The following is a 25,357-nucleotide window of genomic DNA, read 5'->3' as shown; positions in this document are numbered from 1 at the left end:
TCTATCACCATTGTTTCCAGATATTGATTTCTCAGGGCAACTAAAAGAACGCGAAAATCAATTCAGACATCAACCTTTTCAGGTATAGACATGCAAATAAAATTCCTATAAAGGCAGTAAAGATAGATAGGATTAACAGGCGCTAATTAGTGTAAACATTTTCGATACCATAGGGAAAATGTCTTATTTTCAGAGTTCATCTTATATGCTACGAACAGACAACTCTGGGGACAGATCAAGTTGTTTGTCGCAAAGAGAGCATCACTGACTCAGCCACAAAGAACTGACGCTCAACTGATGTGAAGAAAGTTACGTTCTCTTTTGACTCGTACTGTAAAAGTAAGTACAATTACTATCACTGAACTATGGAGTGATTATTTTCTCCCAAAAAATAGAGAAAACAACTGAAATTTAATTCATTAAGTCCTGGTTATCTCTTAATTCACAGGGATGCGAACGATACTTCTCCTTGTCGTGGTGTGTTTCTTGTCCGTTACCTTGGTTTCAGGATACAGGCTTCATGAACGCCGGGACCGTGGCCCCTTTAATCCACTCCAGGCACGATGGGAACTTCCTCACCGCCGAGGAGATTGCAAGGAGAAAGGCGAAGTATGCAGTAGTTCGAGCGAATGCTGTAACACCGGCTGTGCTTACAAGGATCAAGCAAAAACCGAACGGTATCAGTGCCAAATTTGTTCCTCTTACGGTGGAGAGAAGACGTGTTACTATCCTTGAGTGAAGCCGGAGTACCTAGAGACTTGAAAGCATGGCGTATATAGGTTTTCTAGTTTAGTCGAACTTTCTAGTCTTTGCCTTCGCCGGTTACTACTTTTTCTGTGTGTATTACTATACATTATGTTCAATAAAGTGTAAAATGAGATGAATTGCTCGGCTGTGTGCTTTTTACATTTTACTATTTTACGGACGCGTCATCCCTTCCGGTTAAGTGATGATGAAATCACAGAGGCCAGGTTTGTAGATTGAAACTAAACAACAAGACTACCCTTAAATCCCTTTAGGCCCTTAAAATTTTTATGCCGATTTGTTTCTTAAGCGATTTGACGATCAGAATTAAAGATTCCGGCGTTATCACTCTACCATGAGAGATATTAATTCGACACCGCTATGGTCAGAGATATCAACAGGTGCACCCAACGACTGACTGTTTTCTGTAAAATACTGATCTATTCGGAGAAACCAACATTGCCTAGAATTTCCTATTACTTCAAGACGGCTAAAAATTTCTAGATGACCGTTCCATTCATCTACAGTTTTAGAAGCTTATCCCAAAAAAATCTCCTTGTACCATTTTCCGAAGTTTAATTTTTCACATTTCACTCCGCAGGTTAGGCTATTTTCGAAGAAAAAAGAAAAACTAAATAAAATTTTCGGATTCAAAATGTGATGGAGAAAGTTATCAAAACAATTGCATCTGATATTTTCGAAAAATAACTGATTGAACCCCTTGTTAATAGTTCTTAAAGACTCAAGTTCCCCTAGAATGACTGAGGTACAAATTTTATAGCGCCGCTTAGAATGCATCTCCACAGAGATCTTAACGTACTGTGGATAGCCTAGTAAAAAGATTTTTCAATGTTTTTTATAGCAAACCGTCGTTGGCTGCCCCCTGTATTAATTGTGCATGGAATCAGATATTTTGGAGGCAGTAGTTGTAAATGTAGTTGAGGAAATGTTTGTTTGTTCTTTAATGTGTTCCTGACATGGTAATTTGCCCCATTGCATATCTTTTTTACGTGTTTTTTCATAAAAAAGCAATTGTCCACGATGACTCCTGGGTTGCATGCAGACGACTTGGGAGCAATGAACTCATCTCCCATCCGAACATTCAAGATTTTGACGACAAGTTCAGTTTTGTCCTGATTAAGTTTCAAAAGGTTATTACACATCCATTTCATGGAAGAATAACTCAACATGGTGTTAGTTGTTCATACCCATTTTACGAAATGTAAGTTAGGTTTTTTTTAAAAGTCAGTATGCATATGTTGATTAAGAGTTGAGCGCCCTTCACAAATTAAACTCCTCCTGCTCTTTTTGTTGTCTCCGTCTACGCTCGCAGACCGTTTTGACACTAGAGTGGGATGCCCAGGATTAGTCTTTTCTAATGAATTACGTCATAGGTTTTCATTTTGGACGAATAGTCCGTCTGACTTTATCGGTCTATTTGGAAGGATTATCGGTCAATTTGTCTGGGCGCAGGATCCATGAGTTGGTAAAGACTATTCGCCGGCAAGCAATTTGGTTTGTAAAAGCTCTAATCAGCCATGAACTAAAAAGTTGACAACAACCAAGGAACACCAAGCTCCTCCCACCATTCTATTCGTTTGTTCGTTTCTACTTGTTTTCATGTACTTACTCAATCATAAAAGAACATATTACAGTTGACTCTCCCAACAGGACACTTAGAGTTGGTCCCTGCCATTTTTACTTCCTTCATTTGACCCTCTATAAGACGGACATCTCTCTAAGAAGGACACTTCGTTTCGTTCCCGGAGATGTCCGACTTATAGAGACAGTTGACTGTAATAACTTACTTTTGGGTGCCGCCGCACCATCAACGCAATTTAAGTCAGTTTTACGGCAGCGCTTTCTATCGCCATTGTTTCCAGATATTGATTTCTCAGGGCAACTAAAAGAACGCGAAAATCAATTCAGACATCAACCTTTTCAGGTATAGACATGCAAATAAAATTCCTATAAAGGCGGTAAAGATAGATAGGATTAACAGGCACTAATTAGTGTAAACATTTTTGGTACCATAGGGAAAATGTCTTATTTTCAGAGTTCATCTTATATGCAACGAGCAGACAACTCTGGGGACAGATCAAGTTGTTTGTCGCAAAGAGAGCATCACTGACTCAGCCACAAAGAACTGACGCTCAACTGAAGCGAAGAAAGTTACGTTCTCTTTTGACTCGTACTGTAAAAGTAAGTACAGTTACTATCACTGAACTATGGAGTGATTATTTTCTCCAAAAAAATAGAGAAAACAACTGAAATTTAATTCATTAAGTCCTGGTTATCTCTTAATTCACAGGGATGCGAACGATACTTCTCCTTGTCGTGGTGTGTTTCTTGTCCGTTACCTTGGTTTCAGGATACAGGCTTTATGAACGCCGGGACCGTGGCCCCTTTAATCCACTCCAGGCACGATGGGAACTTCCTCACCGCCGAGGAGATTGCAAGGAGAAAGGCGAAGTATGCAGTAGTTCGAGCGAATGCTGTAACACCGGCTGTGCTTACAAGGATCAAGCAAAAACCGAACGGTATCAGTGCCAAATTTGTTCCTCTTACGGTGGAGAAAAGACGTGTTACTATCCTTGAGTGAAGCCGGAGTACCTAGAGACTTGAAAGCATGGCGTATATAGGTTTTCTAGTTTAGTCGAACTTTCTAGTCTTTGCCTTCGCCGGTTACTACTTTTTCTGTGTGTATTACTATACATTATGCTCAATAAAGTGTAAAATGAGATGAATTGCTCAGCTGTATGCTTTTTACAAGTTACTGTTTTACGGACGCGTCATCCGTTCCGGTTCAGTGATGGTGAAATCACAGAGGCCAGGTTTGTAGATTGCAATTAAACAACAAGACTACCCTTAAATCCCTTTAGGCCCTTTACACTTTTATGCCGATTTGTTTCATAAAGGAGCTGTGTCACGAAATTCAGACAAATTAGGTAATTAAAAAATGCCCGTTAAATTAAGAGAAACATAAAAATAACTGCTTAAAACATCATGAAGAAAGGTTAAAATAACATAACAGAAACAACAGATGCCACGGATGGACAAAACTGAAGAAGACTGAAACTGTTCAGCCTAACAGTTTTTCAAAGTTGCCTCCTGCTGCTTGCAACTTCAAAAATTATGCTCAGGAGACATTTTGTTTGCCTTGGATCTCTGATTTTTTCATTTACATGTAATTTCTTTGCTTACTTTAAGTTCCATAGTGATTGGGGGCGAGTAATTGGAAAAATTAAACCAAATGAACTGGACTTCCGTCACACAACCCCTTTAAGCGATTTGACGGTCAGAATAAAAGATTCCGGCGTGATCACTCTACCATGAGAGATATTAATTCGACACTGCTCTGGTCACAGATATCAACAGGTGCACCCAACGACTGACTGTTTCCTGTAAAATACTGATCTATTCGGAGAAACCAACATTGCCTAGAATTTCCTATTACTTCAGGACGGCTAAAGATTTCTAGATGACCGCTCCATTCATCTTAGTACCATTTTGCGAAGTTTAATTTTTCACTTTTCACTCCGTAGGTTAGGCTATTTTTCGAAGAAAAAAGAAAAACTAAGTAAATTTTCGGATTCAAAAATGTGATGGACAAAGTTATCAGATCAATTGTACTGTATTTGATATTTTCGAAAAATAACTGACTGAAACCCTTGTTATAGTTCTAAAAGACTCAAGTTCCCCCAGAATGACCGAGGTACAAATTTTATAGCGCCGCTTAGAATGCATCTCTATAGAGATCTTAACGTACTCTGTATAGCCTAGTAAAAATTTTTTTCAATGTTTCTAGAAGCAAACCGTCGTTGGCTGCCCCCTGTATTAATTGTGCATGGAGTCAGATATTTTGGAGGCAGTAGTTGTAAATGTAGTTGAGGAAATGTTTGTTTGTTTCTTTGATATGTTCCTGACATGGTAATTTGCCTCATTGCATATCTTTTCACGTGTTTTTTCATACAGAAGCAATTGTCCACGATGACTCGTGGGTTACATGCAGATGACTTGGGAGCAATGAACTCATCTCCCACCCGAACATTCAAGATTTTGAGGACAACTTCAGTTGTTTCAAAAGGTTATCACACATCCATTTCATGGACAAATAACTCAACATGGTGTTAGTTGTTCATACCCATTTTATGTGAAATGGAAGTTAGGTTTTTTTTAGAAGTCAGTATATTGATAAAGAGTTGAGCGTCCTTCACAAATTAAACTCCTCCTGTTCTTATTGTTGTCTTCTCCGCTCACAGACCCTTTTGACACTAGAGAGGGATTAGCCCAGGATTAGCCTTTTCTAATGAATTACGTCCCAGGTTTTCATTTTGGACGAACAGTCCGTCTGACTTTATCGGTCTATTTTGAAGGATTGGCCGTTTTCGCTCTAGAGACGGATACACCCTGCAGATTATCCATATCTTCAAAGTACGTCAAACCCAATGCATGTAAGATTTACAGGAAATTTGCTCGTTGCAAATGTAATGCGAAAAATTGAGTGCAGACTTGGTGTATTGTATGCTAATCCTTTCTAAAAGTGCAAGGACTAACTCTTAATTCCAGCATATCATCAGACCATCCATTTTGTTTTGAACATTTCAATATCTCAGACACCGTCTCTTTAATAATAATAAAAAAATGCCCTCTACGACAAATGCCGTCAACCAAATAGCCACGGATTATAGTGTGGGTCGGAAATATATTATGCTGACTGAGAAGTCAGTCTTTCATAACCTTAGAAAATGTCTGTGCGCAGGATCCATGAGTTGGTAATGACTATTCGTCTGCAAAGCATTTGGTTGACAAAGCTCTAAATTGCCGGGGTTGATGTAAGCACTTAACATACACAGTAAAGAACAGGCCTCGGTTGTTCAAACGTTGGATAACGCTATCCACCGGATAAATCGCTATCCAGCCCCGATAGGATAGATTTTTATCATTTATCATATTCATTATTTATTGTTAATGTAGTTTTTATATTTTTAGAGGGCCACACGTTGATCAGTAATGTTCAGTTACTATTACGTGTCACCCTCATAAAATAAAGTTTCTTTCTCTCTCTTTCCCTCTAAGCCCTACTGTAATTTCTGCTAAGATTCCAGTTCCCCTAGGATGACCAAAAAGGTAGTTTATAGCGCCGCTTAGAATGCATCTCTAGAGATCTAAACGTACTCTGGATAGCCTAAAAAGTGTTATCAGTGTTTTTAGAAGGAAACCGTCGTTGGGTGTCCTTGTATTAATTGTGGACCGAGTTAGATATTTTGAAGGCAGTAGTTGCAAATGTAGTGGTCATGAGGAAATGTTTCAGTTTGCAACAGTTAGCGCAACTCGTCAGGTTAATGTGACCATTTCATGGGCCAATAATTTCACATGGTGTTTATAGGTAACACTGAAGCCAGGCTGACTATCTCTACAGCTATGAGATGATAATTTTTCTTCCAATTTTTCGTCAGTCATGGCTTGATTTCCTTCTTACTGATTATTGGCCGTTTTAGAGATGGATTGCCCGTCCTCAAAATACGTCTAAATAGACGGAAAAAGCTAGACGGATTATTCGGAGAAGAACGCTACTCACAGGACAAGCTCAGGACAGTCAGGACAGCTGGGCGAAAGTGGAAGTTCAGCGTTTGCTGGACGGCTCAGTTAACTAATACACTGAGTTCGAACAGTTCAAACAAAATTCTAACTTTCATTTCGTAAAATGCCTGTGAGCAAATAACACCGGCAATGTGAAATTATTGGTCTACGAAATGGTTATGATCACTATTAATATGAATTTCATGCGTAGACTGTACTGACCGAACCGGCTTTTCTCTACTACATGTACTGTATTTTTAGCTTATTTTGCAACTGCTTTTATAATCATTGATTCTCAATTTTACTGATATAACAAAGTGATCCCGAATTTATCTCAACAAACTTCTCAATCCCCTTGTATAGTATCTTTCACTCCTCCACAGGCTCTTTATTTCCCATGTTTGGCTTAATTTACGCATTTATTTAGCTGCACTGAGAGATCGATCAATATCTGAAAACAATGGAAAAAACTGAAAACATTTTGTTAATGGTGCGGCGGGCACTCAAAAGTAGGTTATTACATTCATGATTTAAAGCAGAAGAAAACAAAAGAGTATTATCGCGGGAAGAGCTTGGTTGTTGTCAACTTTGTTGAATAGGTTGAATAGGGGCCTATTAAAGAGAAATCCAGACTTAAAAAATGCAGCCAGCAAACTATCAGCTAATTGATAGCTCATGACCAGAGATATATTAACCTGGAACGTTTTGCCGGCAACTAACACTAGGCTCCTGGGGCTCGCCCCCACACTAACAGACACAGTATCAAACTGACTTCTGTATAATAAATCTCCGACCCACATTAACAGAAATGAACTAGCTATTTGTTGTTTACTGCATTCATCGGGGAGGCCTTTAAGCCCGGAGAGTGGGGGTACTCCCTTATATGGCCTATACGGGGATGTGACGCCGGGCAGGGTATGGTTATTGGCCTCTCTGTCCTAAACAGGGGCATAAAATTTTGGGCGAGTCTGTCCTAAACATTGTATACGATTTTGTGTGAGTCTGTTGAATATAAACAGGAAGAAATTTGTTTGTATCCCAAGTATACAAAAGCAATTACTATAACGTGAATTTAGTCTGTTCAGCAATTGCCGGCCAATAAATGACGTTAAAACAAGACCCCGTGTATCTTTGTCCTACACAGGGTAATAAAATTGAGAGTGTTGTCATAAGGGAATGTACTTTAGTTTTTTTTCTTGTCGTAAACAGGGTCAGGGTTTCAAACCCTCAGCGGCTCACTTATACGCAAATATTGGTGGAGTACCCACAAGCTCTCACTGTTTGAATTTATATAAACTTCGTGACACACATCTCCTTTAATACAGTATCAGCTTTTCACTCCCGGAGGGGGGGGGAGGGGTACTCCCTTATATGAGCCAGTATAGGTATGTGCGGCCCCAAAGGGTGTGGATTTTGCACCATTTTTGTCTCAAAACGGGTCAGAATATGGATTTTGCCCCGGCCATTTTGATCTGGAACTGGGTATTGTTTTCGTGGTAACTACGGAAGTGTATGAACGTATTTGTCGAGAGAAAGAGTAATATGCGTATTCGACATGGATTGTAAGAAATCTTTTCGTTTGAGCTTTAGTCTAAAAATGATAGCTTAATTTCAACCTATACCAGGCCTGAAAAAGGGGATGGATTTAAGAAGCCGGGTCTGACAACTGGTGTAGAAAATAACATTTTTTTGGTCTGAAATAGGGTCAGGATTTAGAAATAACCCCCCAAAAATTCTCGGTAATACCCCTCCACCCCTGTTTTCGCTGCTGATGTTGACATTAAAAGCTGTCCTTGTAATAAGCTCTTGAATAAACAATGTTTTACAACTGATTACACTGCTAAATGAAAGAAACATGAAATAGAGTCAGTGCAGCCTTCCCTTGCTTTAAAGCGGCAACTTCACCCACTTTGGTACGTAACCATAGTTAACCATTGAAGCTCATTTAATTCTACGAACAAGCAACTCCGTCTCTACCTCCGCATGTTCCCCATTTTGGGAAGAAAACAATACGACGAATAAGAAAATAAAAAGAGGGAAGAACAGACGAGAAGAAGAAGTGGATTATTACTCAAGTTACTTTTTCCAAGATGTTGATTGATCTTCACCACTGTACGTCACTACATATAACTGCCTACTGAAAATGGTGTAGAGAATGGTCTCCGGCAGACAAACGAAAGGCCTTTCAAGACTGAAGGTGTATTTCATTTATTACTCTTCTTTGCCCAAGTATACATGCTCTTTTAGTTTAGCCTTCAACTAATTTAATGTAATTTTCCAAATCGCGATTTCCTTACATGGTGCACTTGCGCTGCTTGTGGGGATTTACCACCCTTTGTGTAGTACGGTACATTATATGTCCCATACATGAATAATCTACCCGCACCGTGCAAATTTCCGCTGACCAAAAATACTACAACCTCTAGGCGCCCCTCTTGACCTCTCTTCCGCTGGTCCCGGATTTCAATATTGCTTCCTCAGGCGTTTGATGTTTTTGATATTACTGTGTGCAAATAATTTGTTTTCTCGTTTTACTGAAGCTTTTTGTTGCTAACATAAAAGGATAAATTCTGAACAGCTTTAAAGAGTATAAAATTCCGTGTTTGGCTGTGCTCGCGAGTTCTGTCAGTCGCGTGACTGGTTTGTGGACATTTTTATATATTCGGTCTCGATGATCTTCAATGGCGGTGAAGCTACTTTATATCGGTGAGTAGTAACTATTTTTATCTTTCTAGCTTTAATGTAACCTTATAGATCGCTAGATAAATAATAAATATACTGTGTCTCGTTGAATTGATATCAAAACACTCCTCAGGTGTGTAGTAAACTTGAAATAGTTGTGGTGTTCTTAATTAGGAGCAGAGTTTAAAAAAAAACCTTATGAGGTGAATTATATATATGGAGCTTTAGAGGAAGAGCTTTAGAGCTTTAGAGCTTTAAAGCCTTCTGAACCACTTTGTTGAAACTTTCGTGGGAGAAAGCCATCTTCCACTTCTTGTATATCATCACGGGCTCAGTTTAGTAAAGCAATCGCTCTGAAATTGATGCACATGAGTGGTTCAACTGGATAAAACCAGTTTTAAAACCAGTTAGTCACATGTGTACCTCCAAGATTTTGGAGGTTTCTAAAGAACATGCTCAGTAGAAATCACAGGCAGCTTTCCTCAGAGGCTTCTCACAGGGCATAAACAAACCAACTACGTTACAGACAAGACATGCGAATGACTTTGTAAATGCTAAAAGCCATGCAAGAGAGAAACCTCCGCTCGCAGGGTAAGCTTACATGTACAAACCAACATATTTGCAACACGCTTTTTAAACTATTTACAGTAGATACATATTCAGGAAGGATGATCCTGTGAAACCACACTCAATACTTGCTGCCGAAAAAACATCAAGTGCCCCATCCCCCAAGCAAGTGTCCAGGATCAAACCTACCACCCAGGGGATAGATTTGATATCAAATCCCTGCCTATTGCCCATGCTCCAGCCTCAAGGGGCTTACATTGATATAGGTGCATTAAATATTTAAGGGAGGGGCTAATCCCTTATCTCGGAGTCTGAATGAGCTGCCTCCTCCAATTACCTAAAGTAATCTGTGGCAATCTGAAGCATAGACTACCAACTAGACAACAAGAAAATTTTTGAGTACACCAGTCAATTTTGCTTATTCCATCTCCATACGCTTGCTGAGAACTGTATCAAAGTTCCCAGCCAACAACTACCACTTTTTGTGTTTGGTGAAGCTGGTGCTTTAAGGAGTGCTTTTGCACTAGCCTTGGCGGTAAATGGCAGGGTTCGTGATCCCAAGTGAGATTTCTCACCCAGGCGTCTGAAATGCTGATGAGTGCTAATGAGAACATTGGAATCAGCTAGCCTGCATGTCCATGGCCACCACTGCCTGCATTTGTACTGCTGTGTGCATGTGTAAGATACTGTTAGTGTGTGCTTCAGTGCTGAAATTGGTACCAATTATATGGGTCAGGGTGGTCCTATTAGTCACATGGCTCTGTTTGCTGAAGTTGCTGCAAAGCTGCTTTGATACTTGAACCATACATAACAATACTAGGATTCCAGCTAACCAGAATGCAAATTTTCGTTGATGTAATCAAGTTTACCAAGCTTTGTATTGCCCTCAAAAAGTTTAATCCAGCCTGATATTAATTTACTTGAAGTATAGGGATGTAAGCACTAGACCATATAAACATCAAGTCTATTTATTTGTGATGAAAATTTTCAGGTTTGGTTATTTTGGCATTTATGAAGACATTGGCTTTTGGTAAAGGTAAAATGCACAATATTGTAATCTTTAAGGGGAAATTCTGGGTGCCTTTGAATGACACTGTAATTATGAGACAGTATGGAACAGGGTAGTGGGTGTGGGGGGGGGGGAAGGGAGTTGGGGGCAAGAAAATTTTTTTTAAAACAGATCAACAGATTTTGCGAACTTTCCCCTCACCCATGACCTAATAAATGAAAGCCCCTTAATACCAACAAACAGTAAATCTTCGCTCAATTAGCCTGCGAACGGCGGACGTTTCTCCTCGCTCATCGCCGCTGAGGGACATTTTGTGAAGAGGAATGTCTGCGACTCAGCGACAGAAATTCCATACTGATGACGTAAATCAATGTTTACATAACAGATCCGGTAGTCATGGGATTCCAAATGCAAAGTTGTTCAATTTTACATTTCTCCTTTTCGATTTTGGAAAAGTGTTGTGTTCATCTGCGAATGAGCTCCAGCAAAACTCAAAAGCTTCTTTTAGAGAAGACTATATTCCACACAGATTGACTGTTTTGTTAGAGATTCATTGCGTTTACATTTGAACTTTGCTGCTTTTTGTCTTTTGTCTGTCATTCGTAAACAATAGCTAAAACAATGAAACTACTGCGTCGACCAATTAGCGCTTCTGACTGGATTCCAGACAGTTTTTGCATCATCAGTATGGAATTTCAGTCGCTGAGTCACAGACATTCCTCCTAGCAAAACGTCCCTCAGTGGGGATGAGCGAGGAGAAACGCAAACCCAAATTAAAGTTGACAGACTTTTGTGAAGCTCCTCTCTATATGCTGCACCCTCATTATAAGCTTTTTGTTAGAGTGGCCATCTTGACTGTTAAGGGCCTTCATTTTGCTTTAGAAAAAGGGTGATTGACTAAGGAATCCTGAGCTCAAGATAGAACAGAGTTCCAACCTGTATGCAACCTATATTTAATCAATGAAATAAAAAATGACATGTTGGATATTGTTTGGATTGGTATTTTCTACCCACATTTACTTCACTGTGGTTTCAAAAAAGGAACTCAGTTTTCTGTTACTGGGCAACAAACTCAAACAGGACCACCACAACTTAAACGTTTAAGGATTTGAAATGATCTGATTTTTATTGGCTAATCAATTTTCAAATTAAAGGCAGGCTCTTTTGCAGTACACCTGGCCTGACCTGTAGTTGGCGGTTATAGTGTTGGAAGGGCCTTGTTGAGTTCTTTGCACTATTACTGCCCTGTTCAAGATATTTAAAATTGTTGTTGTGATACAGTGAAACATTTGTGCTTGTAAAATGATATCCCATTCTTTGAGATGTCTGAAATTTCCTTGGATGCCACAGTAGCAATATGGGATTTCAAAAATAATCAAAGGCCCATTGGAGAATACAGGCCCATTTATAGGAGAGGGGCGTAAGGCGGGTATGAAACAGCGCAAAACCGCACAGAAATACATAAAAACACCACACAGAATAACATATATAAAAATGGCAAACTGAGCTGGGTTTTGTAAAACCGCAATACCGCATTTTAAAGTAAAAATTTCGGCAAAACCGCACCAAAAATCGAGAAAAAATGCATCACTGCAAACCCTTACGCCCCCCTCTCATAGGTGTACCAGTATCCTACTCCTAAGAACAAAGCACCAATTAAAGTTCTTAAAAACTAATTTTAATGAACAGTAATTGACAGTGGTACATTTATGTTTATATTTCTTATAGATTGGGAGTGTATTTCGAACAAAACTTTGGATGCCCCTGTGTCACCCACGGAAAGCATATTTTACCTCCCTCATCCTCCTTTTGGCTTTCCTTTGAAGTCTTGTGGATGGTTCATCACCGCTCCTGAGAATCATATTGTTAAGGTACAATTTTCAAAATCCTTGTTGCTGCTTGAATACAGCAGAGTTATCGTTTATGATGTGGATGGCTCAGATCTCCACTTTGCGGACCGCCCATCTTACTCGACGGTTTTCTCAAAGTATCGACATCTGTACATTGTTTTTAAATATGACAATTTAGATGTCATCAAGAAGAAGATAATTGTTGGTTACACAGCCTTTAAACCAGGTATAAAACCAGTTTTATCTTTTTGTCATAGACTTAGTTATACTCTTTTTACAGGCTGGCAATATGTCTACTGAAGGTGTGCCACTAGGATAGGCTCTGCCAGGCTCTCACATAGTAAGGGACAATATAAAAACAATGCGAAGTAAAAATAACATATGTGCCTGTAGACAGAGACAGCACCCTACAGGGGCGGATCCAGGATTTTTTTTACGAGGGGGTGCACTCGTCTCTTGCTCTACTTCAACACCAATAAACCACATAGGTTTTTTTTTTTGCAGAATACTAGTTGTATTAGAAAACCGCAGGAAATCTCAGGAGGCAGCACCCTCCCCCTAGATCTGCCCCTGCCCTAGGTGCAATAGGCCATCTGCACTAAGAGGTCATGTGATATCGTTTTTTTGAAAATGAAAGTTATATGATTTTGCCTTCTCAAAACCATTAGTGGGTCATATCTAAAATAAAATAATAGTTATGTGGTTTTTTAAACCCGCACCATTTTCTTAAAATGAGTGGTAAGTTCGTAGCTGGTCACGTGACCAAAATGTGATTTTTGAAGTTATGAATTATCTCTTTCTGAACTCAATTTTGCACTTAAACTTCAACGAAAATGTTTAAGACATGATGTGGAAACGTTTACAGCACATCTGAGCGTAACTATCAAACGTTTAACAAGATATAAGCTAAAAGTAGTTTTGGCCGACAAGTTGGAGGGCAAGAGTATGCCCTCCCATATGGCGGTCAATACAAATCTTACTACTTTGTTGAAAAATAAAAAATGAAATATCTCCCTTAAATGCGCTTCCTCTCAAATTTCGGGTGTAAGATAATTTTTATGTGCTCTGTCAATTTTTGGCATAAGCGAGATTCCAACTCATTGTTTAAAGGAAGCGTTGGTCACGTAACCTCTTAGTGCAACAAGTGGCCTATTTCAATGCTTGAGTTCGTATCGAAACGACTGTGTATCGAAATGACCGGTTAGAGGACTGTAGGAACAAGCCAAAGGCAAGACGAGGTACCTGCCTCATCTAGATTTGAACCCACAGTTAAAAATTTTTGCTGGTAAAGTAGACACCAGTTGACTTACATTGATTTTTTGCTGAAGAATACCTCGAAAGAAGCACGTTTTAGAGCTTCTAGATTGAAAACTTTTCTGTGGGGCGTGCTCTCGTCCCTCGACCATACCAAAAGTCTGGCTACAGCTTTGAGCTAGCCTGTTCCAGGCTCTCAGATAGTGGTGAAGGCGCGAAAGTGATTGGCTTGCGAAACGTTGGCGGGGCGTTATTTTCGCGTTCGCGCTGTCTCAATTCAGCGGACCCGAGTATCTAGGAACCTGGACCAGGCTAGCTTTAAGCAGACCGATTGGTTGGTATAAAAACAGACAACTTATATACTACCATGTAGAGCAATTTTATCTTCGCGTTTTGAAGAATCAGACTACAACTGGCGCAGACACACGAGTCAAGCCCAGTCGGTATACACGTGCACGCGGAAAAAGAGTCGATTGATCAATATGATGAAAGTATCATATTGTATAGCCAATCACAAAGCGTTTAAACGCTAAATATTATTTGGGGTTATTTGGGGCGCTCATGCCAAGGAGGCTATTGGAGGGGACGGTTTCTTCCCAAAAACCCGCAACGAGTACCCCCAGGGGAAATCTACATGGGGGTAATAATTTTCTGCGGCGTGATTATTTCTTACTGACGTTTCTCCGTTGCAACGTTGCAAGTGACAGTATTATTGATAGTACTTCTCGTCTTTAAACAGGGAGGGTGTGCTCAACCCAGAATTCCTATGATCAAAACAAAAACATCTTGCTCAGAAATCTGTCTGGTGTGATAAAGACTCCGGGCTTTCCGTTGGGGTACTCCGACAACTCAGTCCGCGATTGCTATTGGAGGTTAATAGCCCCGAAGGGAAAAGTGGTGCGCTTGACGTTCGAAACCTTTCAACTCCATCCTGGCGACGAGGTTGAAATTAATAATGGCAGGTATGACTGGTATCCATGGGTACTCAACAAAAGGAACACAGAACCTTCATTTACAGTATTCTCAACAGAACGCGAGCTTGGTATTCGTTTTGACATATACGGGAATTATCATCACGGTAGTGCTACGGGATTCGCTGCGAATTACTCCATGATACCTGGGGGTAAGAAAAGTTTTTAAACTTGGGTCATTAGACGTTTCTGGGAAACTGTCCACCTACCCCTCCCCTAAGCCGTCATGAAACTGTCCACCTACCCCTCCCCTAAGCCGTGATGAAACTGTCCACCTACCCCTACCCTGAGTCGTCTTTAACCCTTACTTCTCACTTAAGGCAAAATGTTGGCTTAGGGGAGGGGTAGGTGGGCAGTTTCCCAGAAACGTAAAATGATCCCCAAAGGGCTTGCTCTGCGAAAATGTTTGGGACATTTTGTTAAGTTTCAACCTCTATGTCTGCAAAAATCACCAACAAATTATTATGGTTCGTGCTTCCTGATAAAAATTTGTTCGATGTCGTCGTCTTAACTAACTGTACAGAAGCATTTTCGTTATCGGAAAAAGAAATTTAATAAAGACTTAAGCAATGATGTGACCTTAAATAGCAATGTACTCGTGACATACCCCTTTTATCATAACCAGTCTGTTCTTCTTAGTTTCCTCAGGAGCTTGCTAAACCAAAGAGAACCGTACTATGTACTGAGGTACACGGAGAGTGGAGGAGCTCTTAACACTGGGCTATCCACAAATCCCTGGGGATGGTGACATAACCCTGTTAAAATAACTACTCTGTTTTTCTTAGTTTCCTCAGGAGCTTGCATACCCAAAGAGAACAGTACTATGTACATACGTGGAGAGGGGATGAGCTTTTCTACACGCGACTATCCACAAAACCCTGGGGTTGGAACCTGCAGTTGGAATATCAGTGCTCCGCTTGGGTACTTCATAAAGCTCTCTTTTTGGAGATTCTTGGGGTCGTGCAACCAGAGCTATGCGGAAGTGTTTGATGTTTCGAGCTCCACTACTGTGTTTTTAGGAAAGTATTGTGATTATTATTTAAACAAAACTATGATTTACTCAAAAGGAAATAACGTAATCGTTAAGTTTTCGCAACTTTCAACTTCACCTGAACAAGGCGGGCTGATCGCAACGTACGAAGCTTTAAAGACGGTCCCAGCGCGGTACTCTTGTTCCAGAGAAAACACACGCATCAACCTTCGGGGCCTTCATGGTGAACTCGCAAGTTTAGACTATCCTCTTCTGTACCCTAACAATGTTGCCTGCTCATGGGATATTGAAGTTCCGACAGGATATCTTATCCAGCTCACCTTTCATTCATTTGCTCTGGAATATTCTCCAAAATGTCGAGCGGACTATGTGGAGATTAAACAGGGTATGGACATTTCCTGGTCCACTGTGATCGGAAGGTACTGTGGAACATCTCTGCCCCCAGTTCTTCTCTCAAACTACCCCAAAGTTTACATTGACTTTGTAGCTAATAGCTTGGCAAGATATCGGGGATTCCACGCCAGCTTCACTGCAGTGCCCGACCGTAAGTAAAGCTGGTTTTTAGTGCCTTAACGGTTTATAACAAAGCCATAAGAGTAATCAGCATACTGATACCTTAACAATTTCTCCCCACTACTTCTATGGGAAACGTATAGAGAAAACAATTGAGAATTTAAATTTTGATATTAAGGTTTAAAAGGTTAATGGTGCATTTTGAGGTTGCGCTTGAGTCTGGGGCGGTGTTTTGCACCTTTTCTTTTTTGTCCATGAAGCTGAATTGCTTTGTGGCGAAGTTCGTTTCTCAGTCAACAATATCAACAAATTTATTTCACTGCGCTACCCAAACACAGCAAAAGCTGGTTACAAATAAATAGAAACAGTTATGGTGTTCACAACAGCTACAAAATTTCAGAGAATAATTAATTACGTAAAAATTTACACAATATAGCTAGTTCTACTATATATGTTGGTGTAATGTTTTTGTAGGCGCCTTTTCAAACGCATCGTTTGATACGTTTATAGATATAATAAGCCTTCTAGCTCATAAATGATGGATGTCCCCGGTCAAAGTACGGTAGCGTATATGAGATTGTCATTTGCACTGTTAAATAATTTGTGCTGTTGATCTACGTTGACTAAAAGACGTGTTTTAGAAATGAAAGTGAGGACTTGTCGGCGCCAGGCAAAGTAGTTTTCGTTCTTGTGTGCTGTTAAGCATGTTTAAACGGAAGAAAAATCGTTATTTAGAGAAAGATGGAGAATTTTTATCATGATATTTACTAACTGTTAAATGTTTGAGAGCAAGCAAGGTTTATTATGGGCAAAGCGAGCGGAATGGCGAATGCCACAACTGACCCTCGCCAAAGAAGTTATCATCCTTGTCCATGTATTTGGAGTAATGTATAATTTTTCTTTCTTTTGCTTGCCTTTTTCAACTGCTTGCTTTAATTTACAGCGTCTGTAGGGCCCTGCAATAGCAAAGGAACTATTACCATGTCTGGTAAAAGAGGACGACTATTCTCACCTCGTTATCCCAAACCAACCCCTCCCAGAAGTATCAACTGTACGTGGATGATAACAGTCCCCAAAGGAAATTTTGTGAAGTTGCGATTAACCTCTATCAAGTTAGACGTAGATTGCAGCCCTCATTCCACCTTCGAAATTCGTGACGGTCAAAATTCCTCCAGCCGCTTGTTGAGGTCAATCTGTGAGCAGCCGTTTTACGGGTCCTCCTTCTTCTCTAGTGGTCGCCATCTTTGGGTTTGGTTCCAGAGTCCGAAGCAGGATTGGACTTACTACTTCACGTTCAGTGCAGAGTTTGAGGCGGTCACACAATGTAAGTACAGTAGACCTTATTCACGATTTCTGCCATCTTTTCACACAGTTGGAGACTGATGGATAAAAATGATGTAACTTAGTTTCTCAGGAGGCTAACAAGTGATAAACTAGAAATCACGGTCAAGTTTGTTTATTCTAGTCGGCAGAAAATAGACAACTTTTCATCTGAAAAACGAGAATGCAAATTATGGATGGGACTGAACATTGTTACTTTTTTGGATGGAGTAGCGACCGTAATTGCAATTGGGACAAAAGTTCATCAGTGTAATAGCTGTGGCGATTGCATTAGACTAAACTAAACAAACTGAACTATATGTCCTCAAAGCAAGCAATAATGACGTGTAAAAATTGTCAAAACTCAAACTGTACATTTTGCATGACTAAAATCGTCAAGTGGTTTGAGAGAATAAACTAACTCGATCGCGATTACTTCTATAGACCTCTTTCATAATGACCGTCTATTAATATATTCTTTTATGTATTTATGATAATTAGCCTTTCTCACCTCGTTAGCATGTGAAAAAATACAAAAGAATTCGTACTTTCAAACGAGGCCAGAAAGGCTAATTATCATACATATAAAAGAATATATCAATAAACCGCCATTATGAAAGAGGTCTATTTGAAAAATTTCATCACTTGTTTGACCCCTGATAATACCATTTGACATTGCTTGTATCCCATCAATCTTAAAGCGCGTTCAAAGATGGTGTTATCGTAAATAAGGTTACTTGACTTTACTAGTGTTATTCCCTGCTAGTAGAGGTCTATCACGGTAAGAGAAAGATGATGGGAAAGGGACAAACCCTAGCCTCCCCGCGGACGTCCTTTGGGGTTCGTTTGTCACGCATTCATTTTTCCCCGAAATGAATGCGTGACAAACGAACCCCAAAGGACGTCTGCGGGGAGGCTAGACAAACCCTTGCCAGCCCCCGGTGCGTTCTTGCAGGTAGCTGCCAACCACATTTGTGGTCGAAACTTACTGGTTTCAAAACTACACGCTAAAAAGTTCTGAGTCCACAGTTGTTATCGCGCAAACCCGTTTTCGAAGTTGTGTCGCAAGTGACTAAAGAGTTGCTGGTTATTAAGGAAACGCCAGTGCATGCGCGATATAAAATACATCGGAGGCCAGTAGAGGTCTCTCTCTTTCCCTTCCTTCCTCTCTTGCCATGAGACACCTCTGCTAGCAGGGAACTAGTATTACCACTCTCTCTCCCGCTGGAAACCATTGAAACCCTTTAAGATCCGCTTTACCCTCATAATGATCATAACTTAATTAACTGTGTCTAAGGCGCAGGTTCTAATCATTTTTTAACTTTGGGCCATTCTATTTCTAGTGCCAGCGTCTTATTCCTGCACCGCAAATAACCGCCATGTGGAACTGAATTCTGAATCCGGAACCCTGGCCAGCTATAACTACCCTCTGCCATACGAAGACTATGGCAGTTGCTCTTGGATCATTCGCGTGAGTGGGAATAAGCAGATTGAACTGACATTTGATGCCTTCAATCTATCAGAAGCCAGTCCAGACTGTCTGGATTTCCTGCAGATATCAAACAACCCTGATGAGATTGATCTTTCGCCAAAACTTTGCGGGTCGAAGATTCCCTCGTCTTTCACTTCAAAAGGTTCAGCTCTGTCGGTATGGTTCACTTCTAGTGGCCAGACGAAATATCCCGGATTTAAAGCGAGCTATAAAACTAAATGTAAGTACTGTATATATAAAGTATTCGCCGATTGTATTCATGCCCCACGCGCTTCGTATTAGCGCCGTGTTATGGTAGTACTCTCCTAGAACTCTGTAAGAGAGAATGAAGTCATTAAGACATAGTAAGTGGAAAGTGTTGATCAAAAACATGTCAAGAACGTAAATCTTTGGAGTAGCCTGGGACCAGGCCCCGCAGTGGGAGTAAAAGCGAAACAAAAATCGGCGAGGGCGACAAAGAAATCTGCGAGCCAACAGAGCCAAACGGTAGTCTGGGGAGGTGGAAGGGTGGCGCCGCCCTTTCACCCTCCCCAGTCCCCCACTCGGCTAACTTCGCTCGCCGATTTTTCCTGTTTCACCCCGTTTTTGTGCCTTTTCTCCCACTGCGGAGCCTGGTTCCAGGCTGTTGGAGTGACAGTTTGATATAACGGCTGTCAAACTTCAAATGTTTGTCACGTTCACGTGTAGGTAGACCGAGTGGTCACGGAATCGCAGACAAAAATAGTCTTCGCAGCAGGCGCGCGAACTTTTAATAGGTTTCAAAGAATTATCTCAGGGCACAGAGACTCGCCCTCTTCCCTCTTTCTCTCTTGTTAAGATTTATAGAAATAAGGAGTTATAAGAGAAAAGCTCATATTTCGTAATATACAACATGGCATCGACGCCCTTTTTGGAATGCCTTAGTAAGTTGTATTCAAAATAAGTTTACGTCATTTTGTTGGCTTTTTAGGGGCTCCGTTAGCCATTTTGAAGATCGTGGGGATTTGTCTCGGAACAGCTACTGCCTGTGTATTGATTGGAATTGTAGGATATAAGTGCATCAAGTCACGACGTAAGGAGTCTCGACGTGATGCTGACTGCGTTCCTCTGCAGGAGCAGGCAATCGAGGCTTAAGTGAGCTCTATTTGGGATCATGAAATTCATGAATACATACACTACATGTAGTGAAAACTGCTAAAGCGTACATGTTAAGTAAAGCGAATACCACGTCATGCTGATTTTGAAATCAGGGGCCCGTTTCTCGAAAGTCGAGATGATCACCGGACTTTTGCAGATAACATGATAAAACTGACAGTTAACAAAACAAAATGCAGTGGTTTTTTGCCTTGCACCTGCGTTTTTATTCTTTAGATTTGGATTTGAATTTTTGTTTTCGGGCCCGAAAAGTTACCGGGACTAGCCTGCGTAGCAGGCGCTTGGAAGTAGTGGGTGAAAGAGAGAACGGGCGCGCGCGAGGGAGACACGCGAAGGGTGAGGAAGCCCTCAGTCTCCCCTCGCGTGTCTCCTTCTCGCGCGCCCGTTTTTTCTTGTGCCCGATATCTAGATAAAAGATATTCTTGCTTCGAATTAGAAGGCACGAACAAAAATGGGTCAATTGTATTGCTATCCAATTTGACTATCCATGTGCTGCAACATCAGTTTCATCAGGGAATCCCTGATGATGTCGCGGATGAGCGAAAGCTCGGATACAGTAGCTTGAGGCCCCACCCGACCCATTTGCTTGTTATTCAAGATTCTATTTTAAAGGGCAACTTCGAACAAGTAGGGGCGTAGCCGGCCCACAGACCTGTAGGCCAGGGCCTACAAATTTTTGGTTTGATCACTCTCCCGCTTGTAATAAATTATGCGTTGCTGGGGTTAGCTGAAAAGTTTAAGAGCTCAACGTGTTGGTGAACTCAGACAGTACTAGTCATGCGTGCAATTTTCAGGATATGTGGAAATGAAAGTCAGCTAAGCCTACTAGTACAACTAGGTCGTAAAGCTGGCTACGCCCTTGAACTGCAAGTATACGTTTTTAGGTTTAGTTCGTTTTGTTTGGCATACTAAACGAAATGTCTGGTTTGTCTTAAACGTAATAACCTAAAATAAGTAAGGCTCCGTTATACGGAGAAACGTTGCCCCGGGAAAGAGGACCTCCTTCCCAGTCGAGTCGCATTGGAAAAAATAACCCTTGACCTCTTTGCTGACCCGAGCCAACAGCTCACGCGCATGCTCTGATTTTCTCGCCTTGGCTGGTATTTTAGGCTGGTATTACTGGGCGAGCCAAAGTGTTTTTGTTGAGGAAACTTGACCGGGCTAGGCGGGTCACCCTTCTCGTCGAGCCAACGTTTTGTTTCTCATCTAAAAGGTTCGCCAAGTGTTTTAAGGCAATGTAGGCAAAGTTGGCTCGCCCAGGGTGGCTTGGGTGATCGTCGAGTGACCCATCTACCCAGGACAATTGAACTGTTTTCTCCATATGTTAACGGGGCGTAAGACTTGGGACGCCTGTGGAGGTGCCAAAAAGATGGCCTGGAAATTCCACTGTACGTATAAACTAATAAAGAAGATGAGATGAGATGAATAGTATTTCGCGGGGTGTTATTTTCGCGATTTAAACCAGTAAAATGAAAAAAGGGCATTAAATTTCGCTATCTTTAAAACTACTTAAAAGCGTTCTCAGCTTCATTTTCTTTTTTTAAGTCTGAAGGGCCAAAAAAAGGACTAAAAGACTCATTTTATCTGTTAGAATAAGACAACAAAATTCCCTGGTTTAGTAATTTATTCATGATAAAAAGACGATGCATTTACAGCATTTACAAAATGCAGTGTTCTAAACCATTTGCCAATAGAAGGTATACGAAAGGGGAACCTTTTCTGTCAAAACTTGTATTTTCGAGCGGTAAGGGGTTGGACCGCGGGGCGGAGCCTCCCCGTGTTAAACTTTGTTGAGTACCCCCAAACGTAGACTACGAGTAGTCCCTCATTTTTCCTCAAGGATAGTAGAGCGGGCGAAACGCGAGCGTGCGTGAAAATCACCCCACGCGAGAAAAGGCGACACGCGGCGGCGTGTCGCCTTTTCTCGCGTGGGGTGATTTTCACGCACGCTCGCGTTTCACCCGCTCTACTATCCTTGAGGAAAAATGGGGGACTACTCGTAGTCTACCCCAAACGTAGCAGGCTATGGGATTCAGTAATAAAGGATTCAATTAACTGCAAAAACTGTGGACGAAGATGCTGCTAGTTGTAAACGTTGGATCTCTAGAAAAGAGATCAAATCAGCCAAAATATAAAGAACCAAGAACGAGAAGTCCAAAGACTACTGCAAAGCTGATTTAAAACAACGTATATTGTTTTTTATAACAATATTCCGGCTGGCCATACCAGCCTTCTTCAGGTTTACAGATGTTACTGAACTTATGTAGCAATGACAATATTATATTGATGGAGAATGTCGCAATAAAAGGGAGGGGCGGAAATGACTTACAACATAAAAACTGGAACGGAAAAATACTAAATACTTCTGGGATTCATGATCATGCACCGGCTGCAGACTGGACAGGCTTCGATCTAAAAACTGTCCAGTATAATCCTCATGGACAAAATTAAACTGGCATGAAACTACTTATTTTTGTGTGGATATATTATATTGTTTGTGGAAATTTTAAATATAAGTACATTAAAACCCCGGTAGCCTTCCTTTATTACTTAGCGCGCCCAACCAAAACCGCCATGCTACGCAGGCTAGAACCTCGGTAACTCGAACCCTGAAGGGAAATGAAAAACCGTCCGAGTGAGCGGCCGGGGTAAATTGCAGTGAAATTTTGATCAAGGGAGAGGAAATTAAGTTCGAGTTAGCGGGGCCGAGGAATTCGAGTTATCCGAGTTCGTGTTTGATATCGTAGGTTATACTGAATTTATTTCAATTTTCTTCTGGGGAGGGAGGGGGGCGGGGGTAGAATCAGTAGGGGAGGGAGTCTGCGCACCTGCCCATGTGCGGGGAAAAAGTACTGGGAATGATTTCAGCCTCCCTCAATTGCTTGTCGTTGTGTGCATCCTTCTGCGTCTGGTTTTGCGTTAGATTTCCCGGGATGTTTTTGTTTTTTGGTAAGTAGCAAAGCTGAAATGTTTATTCGGTGATCGCAAATACGCTTTTGGTTGATTAAGTGTATAAATAAGTAAACGAGCTTCTTATGTCGGAGATCGTGCTGGCAGACTGAGAAGTGAACTTTAAGAAAGGAAATTAAACTTACTTGCAGTGGCTATCAGCCAAGTTTTGGGGGATTCAGAATAGAAATGCTTTTAAAACGAGACGTGCCTGGAATGCGCTTCAATTTTAAGCCTGAAAACAAAGGCTTACATGCCTTCCATGGTAAAATTTCCCATGTAGCGTCTATGACCTTCATGTATTGCTGTGAAACTCACAAAACCGTGAACACCAGAAACATTTATGGAATGTTATTGTGTTGCGAGACATCAGCCAATAACGCGCGAGATAACTAGACCGCAAACAGCAACGGTAATAAGTTTGTGGTTTTGAGTTTTGCTTGCATATCCCGAACTTTATTGGGCTGTGTATAAAAGTGGAACGGGGACAAGGGGACGGGGATATTGGAACGCATGTGTGGGGGCTAATATTAGGGATGCGAGACGAAGGACTTGGGAACATCAAGTATGGGACGCGGGGATGTGTGGGACAGGGACGCGTGACATTAAATGCATACAGGGATGTGGGGACGTCAAATATGGGGAGGCGGGGGACATTAATGATTATTGCAAAAGTCAGAGTTAAATGCGATATCTCTTTCTTCATGAAAATGTGTTATTTATTGTCAACATTAGATTCCATTGTCCAGAACCACTTTGGACACCTTATGATGTTAACACAAAATATTTCCTCATATAGGAGTAAGCGCCTGACTATCGTGATTAGGGTTAAGCACTGTTAACAAGCATTTACTGTTAGGTTTGTCACTAAAAATATGTAAAACAAATTAAAATATTGTTACAATAGTTGAATCCCCCATGGTGTAGTGGTATAGGCGATGGATTTTGGAGCTAGCACTTCGGGGTTCGAAGCTCGTTTATGCCACTTAATTTAGTCTCCTTTTTTATTTATTTGGAATTGAAAGCTGTTATTCTGTGTAAATTTTGGTGACCGCAACCCACCCTACCCTGCTTAGGGCTCCAATCAGGGCTCCAATATTCCTTCATTGAGAAGACCAGTGCAGTAGTTTCACCTTCTTCAATGCAGGGGGTCTTCGCTGAGTCTTTGCTTCGTAAACAGTCATGGAGGATCGAGGATTGCGACTGTAAGCTTTTACTGCTTTTGCTTTGATAATCCCGCAACCTTTGCACATCCCCGACTATAATATACAGAAGTTTTAGGTTCAGAAATGTCTTTTGCTAAACTGAGCGTTATATTGTAGTCTTTGTACTCAGATTTTGAAAAAGATATCTGGACGTTAATGTTAGTTTACAAGATTCAAGCAAGGATGTGTTAGGATTTTAGTCGTAATCGAAATTTGCAAATGCCTCACCCACAGGACTGAAAAGGCGGGCAAATGCCCTGCAGTAGCGGAGGGGGGGGGGGGGGGGGGGGGCATAGCTGGAATTGACTGATGCATGTACCTGAGCAAGTTTGACAAGTATTTCACAGCTTCTATGACCTTCATATATTAAAAGCTTATATGTACCTGAGCAAATTTGGCAAGTATTTCCCTAGCTAAATCTTTTCCCAGTGCAGGGCATCCAACTGTCAAATAAAACACGTGGGATGGAGGATCTTACTAGCTTTAAACTCGCTATATCCTAGGATATAACTTTTTATTATGTTTTTATCTTATTTCTTTAATGACTCATTTCTTGTTGTTATATTGTATTTCAAATTATTACTATTTTTTACCAGTATTATTAGTCTTGCTTACCACACAAACTAGATAATCACATTTATGAGAATCGGTAGGAACAGATAAAATTGTCAATTCTTGTGCTATTTATTGTTAGTTAATCGCTAGTCTTAATTTTTATACATGTAATTATCACACGGCATGTCTGAAAACTAGCTTGCTGAGCCATTTAGCATGTTTAAATGGAGTTGATTGATTGATTGATTGCAAGGTAACGTTGTAGTATTATTATTTTTTAAAAAAAATTCATTGAGAGTCTATATAAGCCCTTGACCTTTGAGACCTCTGAGGCATGCAGGGACCACCAGACAATGGTGTTGAGTTTTGCTAATCCCTGGGGGGTGAAGAAGGGTGGCTAATGGTTAGTGGGTGGGTTTCTTTTAATACTAAAATCCCAATCCAGATTTTTAATCTGAAAATGGTTATTTCGTTTCTTTACTAAAATCCAAAAAGTTAAAACAGATTATTCAAAAGATCCACAATGGTGGGGGATTCC

General features: G+C 40.8%; 2 protein-coding genes across 2 annotated transcripts in view; both read left to right on the top strand.

Annotated features, from left to right (window-relative positions):
• The first annotated feature begins 10,572 nt into the window (after positions 1–10,572).
• LOC140948990 (dorsal-ventral patterning tolloid-like protein 1) lies at positions 10,573–20,325 on the top strand. The gene is made up of 7 exons (XM_073398246.1): positions 10,573–10,612; positions 12,314–12,661; positions 14,423–14,812; positions 15,446–16,195; positions 17,108–17,488; positions 18,828–19,196; positions 19,926–20,325. The coding sequence occupies exons 1-7, from the start codon at positions 10,588–10,590 to the stop codon at positions 20,087–20,089; spliced, it is 2,427 nt and encodes an 808-aa protein (XP_073254347.1). The 5' UTR covers positions 10,573–10,587; the 3' UTR covers positions 20,090–20,325.
• A 2,668-nt stretch (positions 20,326–22,993) lies between these two features.
• Positions 22,994–25,357, top strand: part of LOC140948989 (tolloid-like protein 2) — a 53,357-nt gene continuing 50,993 nt past the window's right edge. The window contains exon 1 of the mRNA XM_073398243.1: positions 22,994–23,059. Within this exon, the coding sequence (XP_073254344.1) occupies positions 23,044–23,059 (16 nt within the window). The 5' untranslated portion in view covers positions 22,994–23,043. The remainder of the gene's footprint in view (positions 23,060–25,357) is intronic.

Source organism: Porites lutea, chromosome 9, assembly GCF_958299795.1.
Source record: "Porites lutea chromosome 9, jaPorLute2.1, whole genome shotgun sequence".
NCBI classification, from domain to species: Eukaryota; Metazoa; Cnidaria; class Anthozoa; order Scleractinia; family Poritidae; genus Porites; species Porites lutea.
Note: the sequence above shows the minus strand (reverse complement) of the source record. Positions and strands in the feature narration are given on the sequence as shown.